This window comes from Clarias gariepinus, chromosome 9, assembly GCF_024256425.1.
Source record: "Clarias gariepinus isolate MV-2021 ecotype Netherlands chromosome 9, CGAR_prim_01v2, whole genome shotgun sequence".
Classification (NCBI taxonomy): domain Eukaryota; kingdom Metazoa; phylum Chordata; class Actinopteri; order Siluriformes; family Clariidae; genus Clarias; species Clarias gariepinus.
This window is the reverse complement of record NC_071108.1, coordinates 33815856-33835000: the sequence shown is the minus strand read 5'-3', so window position 1 is coordinate 33835000 and position 19145 is coordinate 33815856. Positions and strand designations below refer to the sequence as shown.

General features: G+C 40.2%; 2 protein-coding genes across 3 annotated transcripts in view; one reads left to right on the top strand and one right to left on the bottom strand.

Annotated features, from left to right (window-relative positions):
• The window catches only part of golga1 (golgin A1), a 20230-nt gene extending 15108 nt beyond the window's left edge, over positions 1-5122 (top strand). For both annotated transcript variants that reach the window (XM_053504194.1, XM_053504195.1), the window contains 4 exons: positions 625-684; positions 790-1035; positions 1264-1350; positions 2230-5122. In XM_053504194.1, the coding sequence (XP_053360169.1) occupies positions 625-684; positions 790-1035; positions 1264-1350; positions 2230-2310 (474 nt within the window). In that variant the 3' untranslated portion in view covers positions 2311-5122. The remainder of the gene's footprint in view (positions 1-624; positions 685-789; positions 1036-1263; positions 1351-2229) is intronic.
• A 2032-nt stretch (positions 5123-7154) lies between these two features.
• On the bottom strand, positions 7155-11401 carry arpc5la (actin related protein 2/3 complex, subunit 5-like, a). The gene is made up of 4 exons (XM_053503213.1): positions 10970-11401; positions 8863-8935; positions 8069-8245; positions 7155-7252 (listed from the first exon to the last, which is right to left on the bottom strand). Exons 1-4 carry the CDS (start codon positions 11107-11109, stop codon positions 7190-7192), a joined length of 453 nt encoding a protein of 150 aa, XP_053359188.1. The 5' UTR covers positions 11110-11401; the 3' UTR covers positions 7155-7189.
• Between the last annotated feature and the right edge of the window lie 7744 nt (positions 11402-19145).

Sequence of the window (19145 nt, the reverse complement as noted above, 5' to 3'; positions counted from 1 at the left end):
TCTGGTTTCGGAGTCTGGTTCTGGTCTCGGGATCGGGGACTAGTTTCAGAAGAGTTAACATCTCGAATAAAGTTTTGATCATGCTTACGATCTTTAAATGTAAATATTAACTAAAAATGTCATAGAAGTTCTTCAGAAGTGAATCGTAGCTGTTCATAAGTGATTCGTAACGGTTTATAAAGGGTACATAGGTTGTGATTCGTAAGTTATTTGTATGTTGATTAGAGCAGTTAAATTATTTATAATAAGTTTGTAGTAAACTGTATTGGTCATTAACTTATTCGTAAGCAGATGGTAATAGTTCATAAGTTATTTGTAGCGGGTATTCGTAGGTGGATTGTAGACATTATGTAAAAGTTACACAAGTTTGGTTTGGTGTGAAGTCGTCGATGTACATCGTTCCATTTCTACAGTACGTGATTGAGATCTGTGAGTCGAGTGATCAAAAATTTAATGTTCTCACTCTCACCACCAGTGCAGGAATGTAGGGGCGGGGTTTACCTGAAAAAAAAAAAACATGACGGTGTAGAAATCCTAGTGTTAAGGATTAAATATTAAACTGATTTTGGTTATATTTATGATGCATAAACAGGAGCAGAGAATTCTGTTTATTGTGTGTTACAGACGATAAAGCAGCTGCAGCAGAGACTAACAGAGCTGAAGAGGACGCTACAGAAAGAGCTGGTGGGTATAACGCTGTGTGTGTGTGTGTGTGTGTGTGGGAGAGAGAGAGAATCCTCAGATTCCCATAAAACAATTTTTTTTTTTTGTCGTGTGTCTATGGTGCAGAAACTGAAGCCAGACGCTGATTCTGAGAGTAAGGAGAAGCTCCAGGAAGGGAAACTCAGCTCCGAGGGCCCGGCCCCGCCCACCGCGCCCGCTCCGGCCCCCGGCTACAGTCAGGGTTTGGGGCCCGCGCCGCACTCGTCCCAGACGAAGGTGACTAACAGCTCGGACCTGACGGACACACGGGAGATCAACTTTGAGTATCTGAAACACGTCGTTCTCAAATTCATGTCCTGCAGAGAGGCGGAGGTGAGACGCGCTCATCACGTGTGTGTCACCGACTTCAGAAATATAAAACTCTAAACCGCGTTCAGCCAATCAGATCAGACAACCGAAGCATTGTTTTGTCTCGTAAACATAGAAATAGAAAGATCTGTCGAGCTATAACCTCCTTGCAGAGGCAAACGCATTGTGAGCTAGAAGGGCAGTGAAGTGTTAAATACGTACCGTGTCTAAAAATAAGGTTTTCACCCGCAGGCGTACCAGCTGATCCGAGTCGTCTCGCTGCTGCTGCATTTCACCCGAGAAGAAGAAGACATGCTCAAGGAGACACTCGAGTACAAGGTGAGTGTGTGTGTGTGAGTTAATGATGATCGCTAATAACCCACAATGTGTGTGTGGAACCACAGAACACTGTGGAGGTGCACTAACTGGGCCACGGGTCCCGTGGAGAACCCGTTATGTGGGTCGGAGGACGCTCTAGATTAAAAACTCTCAGGAATAGCGATTGCGGTGTAGGTATTTACAGTATACTCCAGGAAGCAGCAGGACCGGTCCAAACCCTGAGGTTCGAGTCAGACTAACCCGGGTCGCCTTCAATAGAAAAATAATCATACGAGCCTCTTTGAATGAGTGTTACCATGGTGACGATAACAAGTTCATATGGGCTCAATAATATTATTATCAGTAAAGAATTGTGATTGAATCAGATCAGATGTAATAGAGAAATAACATGATTTAAAAGCCAACAGTTTTGCAATGAAATGTCTCAGGGTCAATTAAATTAATTAAAACAATTCGAGTCAAAAGTCCTCCACAGTGATGTGAAAGATGCACTGCCAGTTTTCACGAAGGCTTGATTGCACAACCAGTTATTAGGTTTAGGGGGCATTTACTTATTTACGTCGGATCAGGTTTGGACGACTTCCCTTAAAAAATTCAATCAAGATTTAAAAACTGCATTTTGTGTTTATTCTGGTTGTCTTTGCGTAATGTTTTTTTTTAACATCGTTTAAGTGTGAAAAAAAAAAAATACAAACTTAGGAAGGGGAGTAAATACTTTTTCACAGCACTGTATACGCCTAATCACTGAACTGAACTCTCGTGTGAACCCGACGTCAGATACATTTTCCTGGAGCGTCATTAGCGAGCAGCGGTGCATTCTGGGAAATGTCTGCCACGTCGCAGACGCTACAGAAAAGACATTGTGTGTTTGTTTTGCAGATGTCGTGGTTCGGCTCCAAGCCCACACCGAAAGGCATCATCCGGCCCTCCATCTCAGGAACCCCAAGCAGCTGGATGTGAGAGAGAAAGAGAGAGGGAGCGGAATGACGCGGACTCGCCAGGAAAAATAATGATCTTAAAATAAAGAATGATGTTCCAGCGGCTGATGGAGTCGATGAAGCTCCAAGTGTCTCCTCTGGGTCGTTCCTCCTCCTCTGGGGTTCTTTGAGGCTTTGAATCAACAACCAGCTCCATGTTTTTGTTTTTGTTTTGTTTCCTTTCAGTCTTTGGAGTCTCTCCTCTAAAGTGGTGCGGTAACATGGCTACGTCTAACTAACTACCTGAGGACTTTTTTTTTTTTTTTTATTTCCCTCAAAAGCGAAACATTTGCACGCTGTACAAACAGACTCACTTTATAATAAGATTTTTTTTTCTTCTTTCTTCTGATCCTTTCGCTCCATGGAAGCTTTGAGGGGAAAAAACAACGGATTGTTGAAGGAGCAGCATCTTCCCTTTACCTGCTGTGTGTGTGTGTGTGTGTGTAAATAATGACCAAGCACATTCCGTATGTCTATTTATATAACAAACTGTACATAGAGAATGTTTATAAATCATCAGGTGTACAAATCTTTTTGGCATTAATGTGCATGGCGGACCTGAGAGCGGGGCGGAGCTATACAGGGCGGAGCGATACTGGGCGGAGCCTGGGACTGCAGCGGTGAAGCATTAATGCATGATCAGACTTATGATGATTAACTCCACAGGGAAACTGGATATTTACCTGCACAAAGTGCAGCATCAGGACCGTCACGGAGAAGCAGAAGGCCGATGATGATGATGATGATGATGATGATGATTAGGTGTGAACTCGGTGCTATGTAATCTAGCAATCTAGCTGGGAATAAACTCTAGGGACGCACCGGTTCAGGTTTCTCCTCCTGCCGTACGTTTGTTCTGGGATTTTTCATCTGCATCACCTTTAGATTTTTTTTTTTGCGCACTGAAACACTTGACAAATTGATTCTTTGAAATTCTAAAATTCTCTATACAATTTTTTTTCCTGACAAAAATGAAAAACACTATTTATTTCCCTTTTTTTCCTTAAGTTTAATTTTTCTAAAACTTATTGCTATAATCAAAATGATAATCAAACAGATATTGTTATGTTGAAATAATTAAGATCAACATTTTGGGACAGGTCTGGTTCTAACACTTACAAAATAATAACTAATACACGGATTAATACTTTGATGAGGATATAATAATAATTATGTAATGTACAGGACCCTTAACATATTCAACATATTTAAGAAGAAAATTATTTATTTATCTTTTTTCTTTACCAAAAACAGATAAATAAATAAGAAATTAAAATTTCTAAAAATGTACAATTATAAATGTTTGAATAAATTTGTGGTATTAAAAAAATTTAAACCTTGGAAATTCTCTGGTTTTGACACTTAAAAAGAAATAAATATTTAGCAATATCTTAAGGAATAATAATAATAGTAACAATGTTCATGCTCCTAAACATCATTTAAGAAACATTTTTTTCTCCCCAAAAAAGCAGCTCAAATTTTATCATAAAATCAGAAACATTTATTCGGTAGAAACTTCACATTTCTACTGTTTAATCGCAAATTACAATTTATATTTGGTGTAAATTTTAATCTAGATATCTTATAAAATTCTGAAACTTTTAACAGATGTTTTGAATAGATTTGTGGTATTTAAATGCTCATTATTATTATTATTATTATTATTATTATTATTAAACATGCCACTGAACAAATTTAAGAAATTCTTGCTTCCTTTCCAAAAACAATTCCATAAAAGTTTAAATTTAAAAAAGTTATATAACTGTAATGCAGATCAAATACTATCTTAAACATATAATACTGTCAAGGTAAAACCTTTTTAATTGCAATTTTTGTATATTACGACTAGAGCAGCGCAATTAATCACATAAAATCTGGTTTATTTCGCAGTACAGACCTGCGTAATTATTTAATAAATGTATTACAGCCTTCAATTTATTACAGGTAGAAAACACATAGTTGGGAATTTATGGAAAGCTTGTCAACAATTTAGACATTTGTTTGTTTATATATATATATATATATATATATATATGTTTTGTAGTTTTTTTTTTGACATCACTAATGACATACTATTTAAAGTTTTCCACTTGAAAAAGTTGTGACTATTTAAGTGATCTGGGAGGCGGGGCTAAACCTCTGAGTTCTGAAGGGGCGGAACCTAAAAAAACCATTTTGATTATGTCAGAATTTAAGAAGGATCTGAAACTAAATTAAAATTATTTTCTGTTGCACTTTCTTCCTGTATAGTAAAAAAAAAGGCTTTTTGTTTGTTTGTTTTATTTCTCTTTTGTTTCAGTCCTCGTTCCAAGACGTCCTTGTGAATGTGGATGTGTTCAGTGTTCAGTTTAACAGACGAATCTAAAGTATAATCCTGTATATCAGACACTCTGTGGTGTTTTACACTAATGATTCTCAGAGTGAGATCGGTGCGTCTCTAGAGAAATCTCTGACTTTCAGAGCCGGTGTGATGATTATTTAGGATTTAATTAAGTGACTAATTTTTGCTCATTATCCCATTTACATTCGGTTTGGTTTCGCTAACCTTCTTCTTCCATTTATTTCATTTGGAAAGTGCTTTTTTCCCCACTCCTGTGTGTGTGTTTTATCTGATCAGGTGTGAGCCATCCTCCTGTTTAAGTCTGTTACGCACGTTTCTTTCCTTCCTTTGGTCCTGGTGTGTCCTGCTGTAACGATCCAGAGCGCCAGGTCGCTATCCGTAATCGAGTACCACTACACGTCTGATTTACAGTGGTCTGTCAAGAAACTTGAATAAATTATCTTTTTGATTTTCATGCTTGTTCTTATCTGAGCTCTGGAGTTGTTCATAACGTTTACTTTTATATATGAATAAAGAATGAGTTTGATGATTAAAGGATTAAAAAAAACTATACACGGACTGCCTGCTTCACGTCTGAACTCCCGGCCTCCCAGGAACTCCTTTAATAGTCCAAATTTGGAGCGAGGTCAGGACTGTGCAGGGGGACGTGGCAATGACTCCCAGCCGAGTTCCTGTAATGTGCGAGTGGTGAATAATTGTGTGGTTCAGTTCACACACACATCCGTCTCTTCCGCATCCAGTTATGCGTCGGTTTTCAAATATCATTCGTTCTACTTGTTACTAGTCTTTGACTTTTTTTTTTAAACGTTTTACCGCGACTCTAAGAGTCTCATCAGCGTACTGTGCTCGAAGTCTTCTTTAATCGTCAATCGCCTTTCAAACAAGTCCTGGTATGACTCGAACACCCTTCGTACAACCAGTTCTAATATAAAAGTTAGAAATTAGTTCTTTAAAACATGACACTTTGGAAAGGTTTTGCTTTTCAGTGTTTTTATGGTCTTGTGTTAGGGCACAAAAATCTGTCCAGATCTGTTCAATGTGCTGGAAAACATTTATCATGTAAATTTACTACATTCATTTTAAACTGACCAATAATTATTACGTTATTTATTCGATAAGAGTAAAGTTATGAGGAAAATGATTGGGAGGGAGATATGACAAAAACATGCGTCCACAATGTAGATGGGTAATAAATACTGCAAGCAATATAAATATAATTTTATTTATCCTTAATAAGGAAATGTATTAAGAACTGTTTATAAAAAGCTGAATAAGGAAAATAATTTTACAAATTATAAGGAATGCAAGTATTTTACAATTTAAATTTACAATTTTACAATTTAAATGACCTCAAGCTGTCATTCAATTTGTGATTATTTTATTAATCATAATTTAATTTAATAATATAATATCTCAGACTGGCGCATTGTGAAACCCTGTCGAGACTTTACTTCTTTTATCAGGATCAGTTTAATCATTATAAATTGGATAAATTCCCAACTCTAATGATGTCATAACTTATATTTGCCACATCATAAGTCAGGATGTTTTGCTCTTTAATCAAATGAAATTAAATCACGTGTCCTACAATAAAAATCCTTTTTTACCCTCCAACATCCTCAAACTTTATAAAACATGCGTCCGGAGGCGTGCCAATTTCACCCATGTGCTCGGCATGTAATTTACACCTCACGTGTGTGTGCGTGCGCATGCCTGTGAGCGACAGAACAGGAAACATCTGAGGGACGAATATGAAGCGATTCAGAGCGAGGTCTGAACTCCAGACGTGTTTCGGCTTTTAATGAGCAAACAGAGACGCAAAACAGATTTGTGATCTTTATTGCACCAGGCACTTCACATATGACTCCCGAAACCCAACACACACACCCCCCCCTCCCTTCATATACACACACACACACAAGCGCAAGTCCTCGGATGTCCCGAGCATCAGGCGTTGCCGAGATAAACTGCAAACTTTATGGAAATTTGAGAATCTTAGAATGGTTCATTAACCTTAGTTATATTTTTAAGCCCCGCCCACTTCCCCTTTTTCCCCCCCTCCTGACCCAGCAGTACTCGGGACATGCGTGACCCCGCACCACCTCCACACTATATAATAATATCCCCACGCAAGCTCCACGCTATATATATCTATATATATATATATTTATATATATTAATCATCTTTCTGTACAAAATGAAAACTCTGATGAGAAGTCGGAGAGAGCGCGCACGCAGAGTCGTTCTTCTCGTTCCTCTCGGATCCACACGACACTCCAGGCGCTAAACATCAACTCGATTCGATAAAGTACAAGCAATAACACACACACGCGCATATCCACAACACACTCCTCTGATGTTGTTATTAAATAAAACACACCGTTCAGCGTTGCGTGCGCGAGTGTGTGAGTGAGATGTGATTTAATGTGAGCTGTCCGTGTTTAAGGGAGAAAAAAAAAAAAAAAACGACTGATCGATCCCATGGCTCTGGATTTTCTTTAAATTTATTATATATTTTTTTTCACACGGATTTCCTCGCCGTCAGGACTCGTACGATGGAACCCAAACCTCCGACAGCAAACGCCTGAGAGACAGAGACAAAGAGAGACAGAGAGAGAGACAGTGTGTGAGTGTATTTATAAGTAGGTCATAGCAAAGTATTAACATTATGGACATTAAAGAGCTTTAGTGTAAAAGTTTAATTTTAACCCTTGTCACATTTAAAGGGGCGGGGAGTTTGACCCTTGTGACATTTAAAGGGGTGGGGATTCTGACCCTTGTTTACATTTACAGGGGGGGGGGGGATTTCGACCCTTGTCACATTTAAAGGGGCGGGGATTTCGACCCTTGTCACGTTTAAAGGGGCAGGGATTTCGACCCTTGTCACGTTTAAAGGGGCGGGGATTTCGACCCTTGTCACGTTTGAAGGGGCGGGGATTTCGACCCTTGTCACATTTAAAGGGGCGGGGATTTTGACCCTTGTCACAAGGCAGAGTCTGTCTGTCAGATTTAAAGGAGGCGGAGTCTGTCACACTAAGAGGCGGAGTCTGTCACAATAAAAGCTAAGGGGTGGCCTGTTTGTGTTATTTACAGTGAAGGAGGCGGGGCCTGTGTGTCAATCATAGAACAGGAGGCACGGCCTGGGTCAGTCAATTTATAGGAGGCGTGGCTTCTGTAATAAAAAGACATCCTCGGCATCTGCGAGTCTCACAATGAGGAGGCATGGCCTCCGAGTCTGTCAATCACCCTAGAGGAGGCGTGACCTCTGTAGGTACTAAATCTAAATAGATGATGATAAGCGAGCCCCGCGGGACAACATTACTAATGCACGCACGCCTCTGTCCTGAGACACTGATGACGTGTTTCTGTCCCACGCGGTACAGCTGTGTCTGTCTCTCACCTTTTCATGCCACTGCAGCAGGATGGCGCTGCTGTTATCCGAGGGCTTCTCGAACCCTCTGTAGATGTACTTCATCAGCAGATCCACGCCGTTCTTATCCAGAGACTTTACAGCCGGCTCGATGTCGCTGCTCTTAAAGGAGGTGAGGACACGCAGCACCACGGCCTGAGCGCGCTCCTGCGGAGAGACAAGAGATTAAGTACAAAAAAAGGGACTCAAAGTCTGTCCGGAGTACGCACGACAGCTGTCCTCCTTCTGCTCTCGGAAAAAGAAACAGATTTTATATCAGAGCACTAAAAAAAAAAAAACTTGGCCCAAATTAACATGCATGTTTAATATTATAGCGTGTCCTATATAACTGATCGCTCGCACATGTTGAGGAACAAACGGCTTAGTTTTAACCCAATGACATGTTCATGCAGCTGGAACAGGCCAGGGTTGTAATTTATCCTTATCTCTATTCAGTGCTTCAGAGCTTAGTGCGGATCATTACACGCCATTTAAAAAAAAAAAGATTACCCAATCACTTCTTGATTAAAAGTTTCTAAAAACACTTCAAGTGAATTTTTTGACAAAAGCTCAAGTCGGACCGGTCCGTCATGTTCAATGAGGCGAAGCTCCGCCCATAACAGTTCATCAGAGTAAAAGTCAAAATGAAAAAAAAAATTAATTAAAAAATGCAACTTCAACTATCGCTGAGATCTCTTTAACCCTGAGAGTGAAAATGATTCCTGAAGATGTGATTCTACTGATGATAAACCAGTTTCGGTGCATAAAGCAAGTGAGTGTGTTACCTTGACAGCGGGGTTTTTAGAGTTGATGGGCGGGTTCTTCAGGGCCACGTGGAAGGCGCTCATCATGTCTCCTGTGCAATGCTGTCAGTTAAGGAACGCACGCAGGTGAAAAGGTTTTAATGTCCTTCTGGACTCGAACCGAAAATCACATGATCTCAGTGTAATGAAACATTAGGTTACATCACTAGCATCGATGTCTCATCGAACATGGCGTTTTTTTTTTGTCTCAGCAAACAATCTGCTCTTACCACATAGGATGTGGTACATGTGAATAGTTTAGAGCACCCCCTGCAGAATTATAGTGAAAATATAACTTTTTAAAACCACCTCAAACGCAAGCAAAATCATATCGCTTATTTATATATATTTTTTTATCGATTTTTGGATTCAGTGCGGCGACTCACTATGCTGCATCACTGCCACCTCCTGGTCTAGTCTTGATCTCCCTCATCTTCCTCTTAGCTTAAATCCTTATTTCTAGTCCCGTCGCCTTTAACAAACCCAACAAATTACTTTCTCTCATCCGTGTCCTCTTCCTACATTCTCGAAAATACTTTCTATTCTATTATTTTAACTATTATTCCGATTCAAATCAATAATAATTTTCTTTAGAGTTTCTTACAATTCTAAACAAACTCTGAATAGTTTAGATCACTACCTGCAGGACATGCAATGTTACATCACCTCAACAAACGCATGCAAACATACAAAATGCATATATGCAAAAATATATATTGTTAAAATGTTGTTAAAAAAATCTATTTTGTAGATACTGTGGCAATACATTAATTGCGATACATCACTGAAATGAGTTGTTCCCCGCATCTTTACAGATTCCCATCGCCCTCGGTTTTCTGCTGACGTATGCTCATGTGAAATGCTTGTGTTCCTGAATCAACTATTATTTTCTCTATTAACAAATACGAAAGGTTAATTTAGACTCTTAAGTCAGGACTGAGAAGCAAAAAAAATCCTGTTGAGAGCTTTCGTTTCTAACAATGGAGTGTTACTTAGCTTGCTTCACTTTTTCCGTTAGTAAACATTTACATACTGTAACCCCACTCCCTTCTCTGGATGACATCAGACCACAGTGACAGCAGGAATGTTGTTCAACACGAACGACTACCAACTCGTGTTTACTTTCAAACTAAAACCAAACAAATTATCTCTGATCTCTAAAATCACGAGTTTCAGGGCCGGAGTCATCCGGCTCAGGTGACACCCGGATTCGCTCGCACCTGAGGATCATAAAAAAACGTAATAAAACAGTTCCTCATAAAGATACGAAAACAAGCCGGCGCAAAGGTTATCTGCTTTACATACGCCGAGCTACAAACGGCAAAACTCTGCAGATCAAAGCTGAAGTTTTACATGCACACAACCTGACACACACGCCATGCCAGACAGACCGCATTTCTGCTCCTAACACACCTGCTGAGGGTATTTACACTCACAACAGGGACATCGGAGTGTGTGCTGTCACAGCGGTGATGAGCCACGTCGCACAACACAACCTTCAACATAAACCATTCACTGACTGAACACACACACACACACGCAGAGCCATATTTAACAGCAGGGTTGCCATGGTAACCTACATCTCACGCTGTTACTCGTTCCTTAGACATTTTAGCAGAAATTATGAAGTTATTCACTGATAAACGTGCGTGAAGAACTATACTCCCCGGAGAGAGGTGGAGAAATCGCCCGCAAGTGTTGGAGAAGAAGAAAGAACACAAACAACAAGAACTACGGAAGGAGTCTCCAGTGTCAAATGTCCAAAACATGCATGAACAAGACGAGAGAGCGAGAAAGGGATGACGAGAGAATGAGATAAAGTGATTATAGCTGCTATAGTGTAAGAGAGAATCAGGCACTAACACTGAGACTGACAGCGCTAACCTGCAGGCTACACACACTCTCACACACACACTGTTTGTGCAGGTAACAAGAGCTGCAGCTGCGGAGCAATATTAAAGCAAATATATGCTAAACATGCGTGCGTGCGCGCGCTCTGTGCCCCTCTCGCTCGCGCTCTTTCTCTCTGACACGCGTGACGTCGGTCCAGCGCGCGCACGGACGGACGGACGGCGCTACTGAAGGATATTGCCTGATGAGCGCGTCCACCTCGGCCCCGTCCGGTCCCTGCTGCTCCGCGGCCTCCTCGTTGTCATCTACGAACCGGTTCTCGTCGTACTGGTCGATGTCCACGCCCCGGAACCGCGACCACAGCGTGTTCTTCGCCATGACGACCAGCGAGCGGCGCGAGGGGCGGACTGTGGCAGGCGCGCGCTCTCACTCTCTCTTTCACTGTGTCGGTCTCTCTTACCTCTCACACACTCATACACTGGAGCGCGCGCGCACGCACACACACACACACACACACACTCTCGGGTGTCCGGGCGTCTCGCGCTGCGGTTGAGTGTCTGGCGCTGTTCTCGATCAGGTGCGCGCGCTGCTCACCGTTAGCGTTACCTCTCTCCTAACGCGAGCATCTCCACACAGCGCCGCTGCCACACCGGAACCGGAAACCCGTCCGCCCGCTGACGCTGCTGTTTCCGGTTCCGGTTAAGTCACGCGTCGTCTCTGAAATAAAAATATACTATATTTTTTCTAAATTTTTTTAATGCAATAAATTAAACGCAAATTATGTCAATTTTATTATTTTTTGTATTATATATATTTTTTTGAACGTAAAACTAATATAAAGAGTACTCAATAAAACTGTTATCGCAAATAAACAAATAACCAGATTTAATTTAACTATAAATAATATAATTGTTAAACAAAGTCCAAATAAACACCGAAACGAAACACATAAATCGTTTATGATAAACGACAGTAAGTTAATCGCTTAGAAAAGTGATTAACACAAAGGTTATGTAGTGGTTTCATGTAAACAAACAAACAAACAGTTAAAGCAACGTGTTACTGTTTAAAAACTTAATAACTGAGCTTAAATGTAATAATAATAATAATAAAAGACACTTTTTGGTTTGTTTTGATTTTTAGAAAGCTTCTTTAAAACAATGCAATGAACATGTGTTTAAATGTGTGCTGAGCGGACAAGATAGATAGATAGATATACTGATAGATAGATAGATAGACAGACAGATAGATAGATAGATAGATAGATAGATAGATAGATAGATAGATATACTAATAGATAGAGTATACAGATAGATAGATAGATAGATAGATAGATAGATAATCTGTCTGTCTGTTATCTGCTCAGCACACATAATTAGATGGATAGATACCATCCATCCATCCATCAATCTATCCATCTATTTATCTATCCATCCTGTCCCAGTAAAGCTGCAGTGAGCCTGTAGGTGCCAGCAGAGGGCTTTAATCTTTTATTCCAGCTGTAATCTCTGAATTGTCTCATTTCCTCATAAATACTGTAAAATGCTCATGCTGTAATGAAGACAGGAAGATCATGCTGCAGTTACGCTCTGTTTTCTCCTCACTTTACATCCCAAATGAATCAGTGAATCATTTCATTCTTTTCTGTGATTTGTGACTCTTATCTTATATAATGTGTGCACATCTCTCTCTCTCTCTCTCTCTCTCCTTCATGTCACACAAACTCTTTAGATGTTCAGTTTCCATGCTGTTTCACTTTGGTTTGAATAAGCTGCATCTGGACAAATCACAGAACATCTGGGCGCCATAATCGCCCGCTACTTGTATACACCCATGTGCATATGGACTCGTGAGCCTAAAGCATATCTGGCCTGATAATGTAAAACAGGTGTGTGTGTGTGTGTGTCCAGGTTTTATCACCGAACCACACTGACATCCTCTTCCTCATCTTGTGGGAGCAGGGCTAATATTTACCCCCAGTGTGAGAAGAGACTTTAGGACATTTACACTCGACCACATGCTCATTAATAGTGTGTGTGTGTCTTGAGATTTTTTTCCTCTGTATTTTTCCCTCTCTGTTTTTTTTTCTGACATTCTATCTCTGTCCCACACTGTTTCTCTCTTTCTCTTCATCTTTCTTTCTTCTCTCTTTCTCTCTCTCTCTTTCTCTCTCTGCGCATGCGCGGTGTGGCAGGCAAGCGAGTGTGGCGTGTAGAGCGTGTGAGAGCGATTGGCGTCTTGATTTTCTTTTTGTCAAATTTTTCTCCATTTAATACATCTACGAGCACATACTGGTTTCTCCCCTGAGCTCCCCAGCTAAGAATATAGCAATATATCTAATGTTCCTCCCTTTATATCTGACAGTGTGATCACAGTACAGCTGTCCAGATACGGGCGACCGGTCTCCCTTATAAAGAAAATCCTCCTTGGTTGTAAATCCCCTCTGATTAAACATTTGGTAACTTTTAGGAGAGTTGTTTTACACGATTTATTAAGAAGGCATAGAAGAGCTAAATGCCGTGTTCAAATTCAGAGTTAAAGTCTTTGATTATAACATATTTGCCTCCTCAGACACCGATATAAAATGTTTTAAGTGTGCTGCGAAGTGACATCTTGTCCATGCCTGTCCTGAAAGACCTGATGCCTCTGAGCGACCGGGTCAAGATGTGACCGTGCCGGCCGGGGCCGTTCCCCCTGTGACTACAGCTCGGCCGTCTGCTGAGGGACCCACAAGGCGATGAGGCGGACATAGAGATGGAAGAAGAGCCCTTTTTCAAAGCACCCAGAAGAAAAAAAGACTCCAAAAAAGGCACAGAACCAGAATCAGACAGCGATGGATATATATCAGACACTGTGCTGATTCTGACCCCCGAGAAAGAGAAATTACCAGCAATATACAGCGAGGAATCAATACACAGTTTTTTAACAAAGACAAAAAGGGGACAAAATATTAAACTAGAAGACAACTTCCCAAACAAGATAAAGTTCATTCATGATGTCACATATTTCAAAAAATCCAAAAGTTTTCGTTGACACTGAAATATTCAGACTGAAGAAATGGATTAGAAAGTAAACATAGAACTCGCTGAGAAGGAATTTTAGAATGATTTTTCCTTTGTGCTGGACATTGGTATGTGTTTCTTATATATAAGACTATATATATATATATATATATATATATTTTTTTTTTTTTTATCTGTACACCTATTAATAAATGAAGTAAACATTGCGAGCTTAAACATAAATGGGGCAAGAACATATGAAAAAAGAGCTAAGCTCTATGTACTATTAAAACACAAGCACATTGATGTGGCTCTACTTCAAGAGACACACAGCGATGCCAAAAATGCTGCCGACTGGTCAAAAGAGTGGGATGGACTCACAATTCTAAGCCACAATACTCCACTGAGTGCTGTAGTCGCACTGCTGTTTGTTTGCAATTTTATACCTAATTCTTATATAATAGAAGAACTTTGAAATGTGAGGCTTTTAAAAGTGAAAACCTCTTATGAGAACGAAGCCTTTGTCTTTATTTGTGTGTATACTCCCACCATGGCAGTAGAGAGGATGATGTTTTTAGACAAATTAAACAACGTAATTACTGACTGTAACTCTGCTGATATTTCAATTTTGAGTGGGGATTTTAACTGACAACCTAGACAGAAATCATAAAGAACCTCACCTGGCCTCCTGTAAACGCATGTGGAAGATGATGGAGGCCCAAGACTGGAGAAATATGGATATGGAGAAACTTAAACACAAACAAAGACACTACACCTGGGCCCATTCCATAGATAACACGCTCTATCTGGCAAGACTCGATCGATTTTATTGTTTTAAACATCAACTGACTTCTTTTACGACATGTTTTATTGCCCCAGTTGGCATCTCTGACCATAGCATGGTGCAGTGCACAGTCAGTAGGAAAAACCTAAAACCTAAGAGTGCCTACTGGCATTTTAACACTGTACTTTTAAAAGATGCCAATTTTATTGAGTCTTTTACCTTTCTATAGGCCAGTATTAAATCACAAAAAAATTATTTTAGCTCTCTACAGCAATGGTGAGACACACAGTAGCTAAAGCACCAACAAAAGATTTTTGTCAACAGTACACTCTCAATGTCACAAAAGACATTGTTAGATCAATGAAAGCTCTAGAGACCAAAATAGTGGCACTCCAGTGTCTGGAGACCAAAGAAATTCGAGGAAATATTGAAACCCTCAAAAACAAAAAAGCCATAATAATTAACCTATTGGGCACTGCAGCACAGGGGGCGCTGGTCCGATCACGGTTTAAACATGCTACGGAAATGGATGCTCGTATGTGCGATCAGAATCAGGGGATCTCGTATCGGAGCCCACTGAAATTCGTAAGCAGACAAACAGCTTCTGCTCAAAGCTGTATGTAGTAATGAGTGGTCAGAAGCACATGCAATGAAGGAAACCTACTCAAGTTGTCAGAACAAGCTGCCACAGACATAGCTGCAGAACTGACACTGGCGGAGATTCAGAAGGCTCGCCAAGGTTTGAAGAACGGGCGGGCGCCAGGCAGAGACGGTCTCCCTGTAGAGTTCTACAAGACAGTTATAGGACAGTAGTGTTGCGTTTTTAATTAAAAACTGGGAGGGTATTGTTGAAGGCATAAAAGACAGACTAAGCAGGTAGAAGTGGTTGGTCCCAAAAATGTCATACAGAGGATGGGTGCTGGTAATCAACATTCTAGCAGCATCATCCCTGTGGCACAAACTGACATGTAAAAACCACCACCAAACCTGCTAGCAAGTATACAGGCCCTACAGGTAGATTTCTTCTGGGTCAAACTGCACTGGATACCACAAAGCCTTCTGCACCTGCCTAAAGAGGAAGGAGGATAGGACCTGGTGCAGGCTTCCGCCTGCAGTTTATCCAGAGACTCCTCACCAGAGTTAGTGACGAAGGATGGAGAGCGGCAGCCTACACACTCCTACACACAGTGGGACGACTTGGACTAGACAGATCTCTGTTTTTAATGGACCCCAAAGCAGTAGACACTACTGGATTACCAGTGTTTTATCAAAGTGTTTTTAAAATTTGGAACAAAACAAAGGAAACACAACATTACACTGGCTGCTGGAGGAGCCCCTGGTCTGTGGAGGGCATCTAGACATAACCACCCCATCACTATCTAAAACTCTGGTCTCACCAGGGAACGTGATACTCCAGCAGCTGGTAAACATCACTGAAACAGATCTGTCTCGAGGAAAGGACTTGGCAGCGCATATGGGACTACGGTCTCAACGGGTCGCCAACCAACTCCTGCATCGCTTGAGAACCACCCTAACATCGAAGGAACGAGGTCAGCTGATGGAATATTCAAGAAATGAGACCAGTTCTACAGAAGAACCTGTTCCACAGATGATGATAACTCAAGACCAAGACCAAGACCACCATTAATCAAAAGACTGCTGAATATGGAGATTGTATATGAAATTGTCTCTGTAAACTCTTTTATATCTATTTGAAATCCAGAAATTACACATGAATGCCCCTTTTGTTTACAGAGAGAAACTGTTTTTCATGCTTTTACACATTGTTCCAGATTGTCGTCCTTGTTTAACCTTTGTGCTGCTGTGTTGAAGATGACGAAATCATCTTTGCCGCAAACTTAAACTGAAGAAAGCACAATAACTATATATGTTTTGAAGAATAACTATGATGTCTAAAAAAGGTTTTACCTATATAATTATTTATTTATTTTTAAACTCAATCTCTATTCCATTTTATTTAACAAAATTTGTAAAATAAAGAATTGTAAAAAGTCAAAAAGTCTCTCTCTCGCACTCTCATATGGAGTGATGGAATCATTCCATCTCTTAACTTTGAATCTGTTCATCATAGTGTCCATGCACATTTGCTTCACTTGTTGATTTATGCGTTCGTTTTTCAAATTAATTGGGACGGCGTCTCAGTCTCTAATGTGACTACGAGTTTGGCCTTCACATCTCTCGAGAGCTATGTTCTGTTTACAAGCACTCGGTTTTATAAAAACATAAAATAAAATCGTTTGCTTTTATCACTGTCAATGCATATCAATCTTTTAATGTTTTTAGTTGTGAGTGCTGTGCGTTAACAGAGCGTCTGTAAAGTGTTTACGGGTCTCGTTACCGAGTCTCTCATTACACATTACACACGTCTGTAGTTTTACATTCTTCTTCTTGACAATAATAAAATTATTTATTTTATTGCTTGTTCTTTTGAGCTAAGTTTTCGGAAACCAATAGCACGAGCAGGCTGACTCAAGTCAAACCGGGACTTGTTTATTGTGAATGTTGCGTAAAAGTGACAGAAGCCTTCAAGCACAGTACGGTGATAAGATTCTTAGCCGCAGTAAAATATTTAAACGGCGCAAACGATTTAAAGAAGGCGACACGGCCGGGGTGGCTCGGAGCCCACTGCAGTCGTTCCTGTTAACATTCAGCAAGTGGAACGTCTGATCTTTGACAATCAATGGATAACTCATCATGGACTTGTGGAAGAGGCACACCTGTCTGTAGGAACTGTACACACAATCATTTACTAACACCACTTGCACATTACAGGAAATCGTCTGGGAGTTATTACCACGTCCCCCGTACAGTCATGACCTCACTCCAAGACATTCCCACATGTTTTGGCCATTAATGGAGTTCCTGGGAGGCCAGTGTTTTAGAAGCATCCAGATTGATAGAAGTCTTTCTACCTTGAAAAAAACAGTGGAATAAGTGCATTAGTGTGGCGGGGATTATATAGAGAAGTAAAGGAAGTTTTTACTCTCATAACTGTCCCGGTTTTGGTCATCTTGAATGACTTGTTTAAAAGTGTGATGTCATATGACACTTTTTGCCAAAAAAAATATTATTTGTTCTTATTTATTTTTTATTAATAATTTGTTCAACATTATAACTTGTGCACACATGATAAATAACTTGTTTCATTAGGATAATAACTTGTTCCCAGAAGATAGAAGGCGACAGTGGCAAGGAAAAACTCCCTGAGATGGCAATAGGAAGGAACCTTGAAAGGAACCAGACTCAACAGGGAACCCAGCAGGGATTGATCTGCATAACAAACCAGAAAACACAACAACATGTCCTGTATATAATTTAAGTGAAAGATGTCTCGCCCAATCAGCAAACCTTTTTCAGTTTGATTGAATTGTTGTGTTTTCTCATTTAGTATTTTGTTTCTGGATATGTCATTGTGTTTACTGATTTGTTATTTTGTTTTCGGTATTGTTATTTTGTTTTTGTATATTTTGTATTTTGAAAAGTCCTACAAGCCATTTCACTTAATGTTTAACAGTGTGTAAATCTCTTTTCTGTCATTCGCTCAATTCAGTTTTCTATAACCTTTATTTCAGTTGGCGCTCCTGTGGGATTTCAGTGGACTGTACAAGGTAAACCTCCGTCCACTCAACTGTTTTATTTACACTAGCTTATTCTCATAGCCGCATGTCTCATAGAAATTATACTTTACTACGAATAAAAATGTACACCAATATTTCAGGGTTGCCAGGTTTCATCTAAATTTCTATCACATCTACAACTATGTAAACCACAAAAAGACCCGAAAGTCAAAAATACACCCAGTGTTAATGTTTTTTTTTCCCCATCTTCCCAGTATAGGAGGCGGGGTCACGGTGGTGCACAAACATTTTCCATTCATCCCATCTCCTGAATTTTTATCATCAACTACTATCACAACTAACTATTATCAATATTTTTACATACCTACTTCATAATTCTTACTTCCCTTTCCTAATACTATTGCACTAATCCTATTGCACTGTTGCTTTGACTTATTTGTAAATAATTTGCTTAAAAAAACAGCTGTCATTTTAAAATCTGCTCCAAAACATTTTTTTTTTTCCCTATAAGCTTGTAATAAAAAAAAAAATCCCAAACCTGGCAACCCTACACCTATTTGTTATGAGTGTTAACACATGACAGTTAAGCCTTTAATTAACTCCTATAAATGTTGCATCAACCAGATACCATAAACACACTAATAAACAACAACAAAACGATTAGGAACAGGCTAAAGGTTTGTGTTTAAGAAGAGAAATGGTCCAGAGAATATGAGTCCATGTTGCCCTCAAGCCTCTGGATCATTCCGAACCCCTCCACCTGCTGGTTCGAACGTGAAGCTCACACACGCTCTTGGTCTCCCGGGGCCCCCAAGGCCCCCACTCGAACGTCTTGGTGGTTTTGGTTTTACAAGGCAGAGCCCCCCACCGCTCAGAGCTCATTATTTTCAGGCGGTGACCAGTTATTCCTCTGGGCTCCTTTTTCAAGACGTGCCAACTTCCTGTCCTGTCCAAGCTCGGGGGTCGTCGAGTCGCAGGTTTTACGGCTCTTTTGTCGAAGCCGACTCCAGTGGGCCATGTTTTGGCGCG

What these genes read in the sequence shown, in the direction of transcription:
- arpc5la (XM_053503213.1), bottom strand. Translation starts at nt 11,109, where the DNA reads ATGGCGAAGAACACGCTGTGGTCGCGGTTCCGGGGCGTGGACATCGAC. An exon ending in CTAAAAACCCCGCTGTCAAG is followed by an intron (nt 8,246 to 8,862) that starts GTAACACACTCA and finishes GTCTCTCCGCAG; the next exon opens with GAGCGCGCTCAGGCCGTGGT. An exon ending in TGCTGCAGTGGCATGAAAAG is followed by an intron (nt 7,253 to 8,068) that starts GTGAGAGACAGA and finishes TCTGTCTCTCAG; the next exon opens with GCGTTTGCTGTCGGAGGTTT.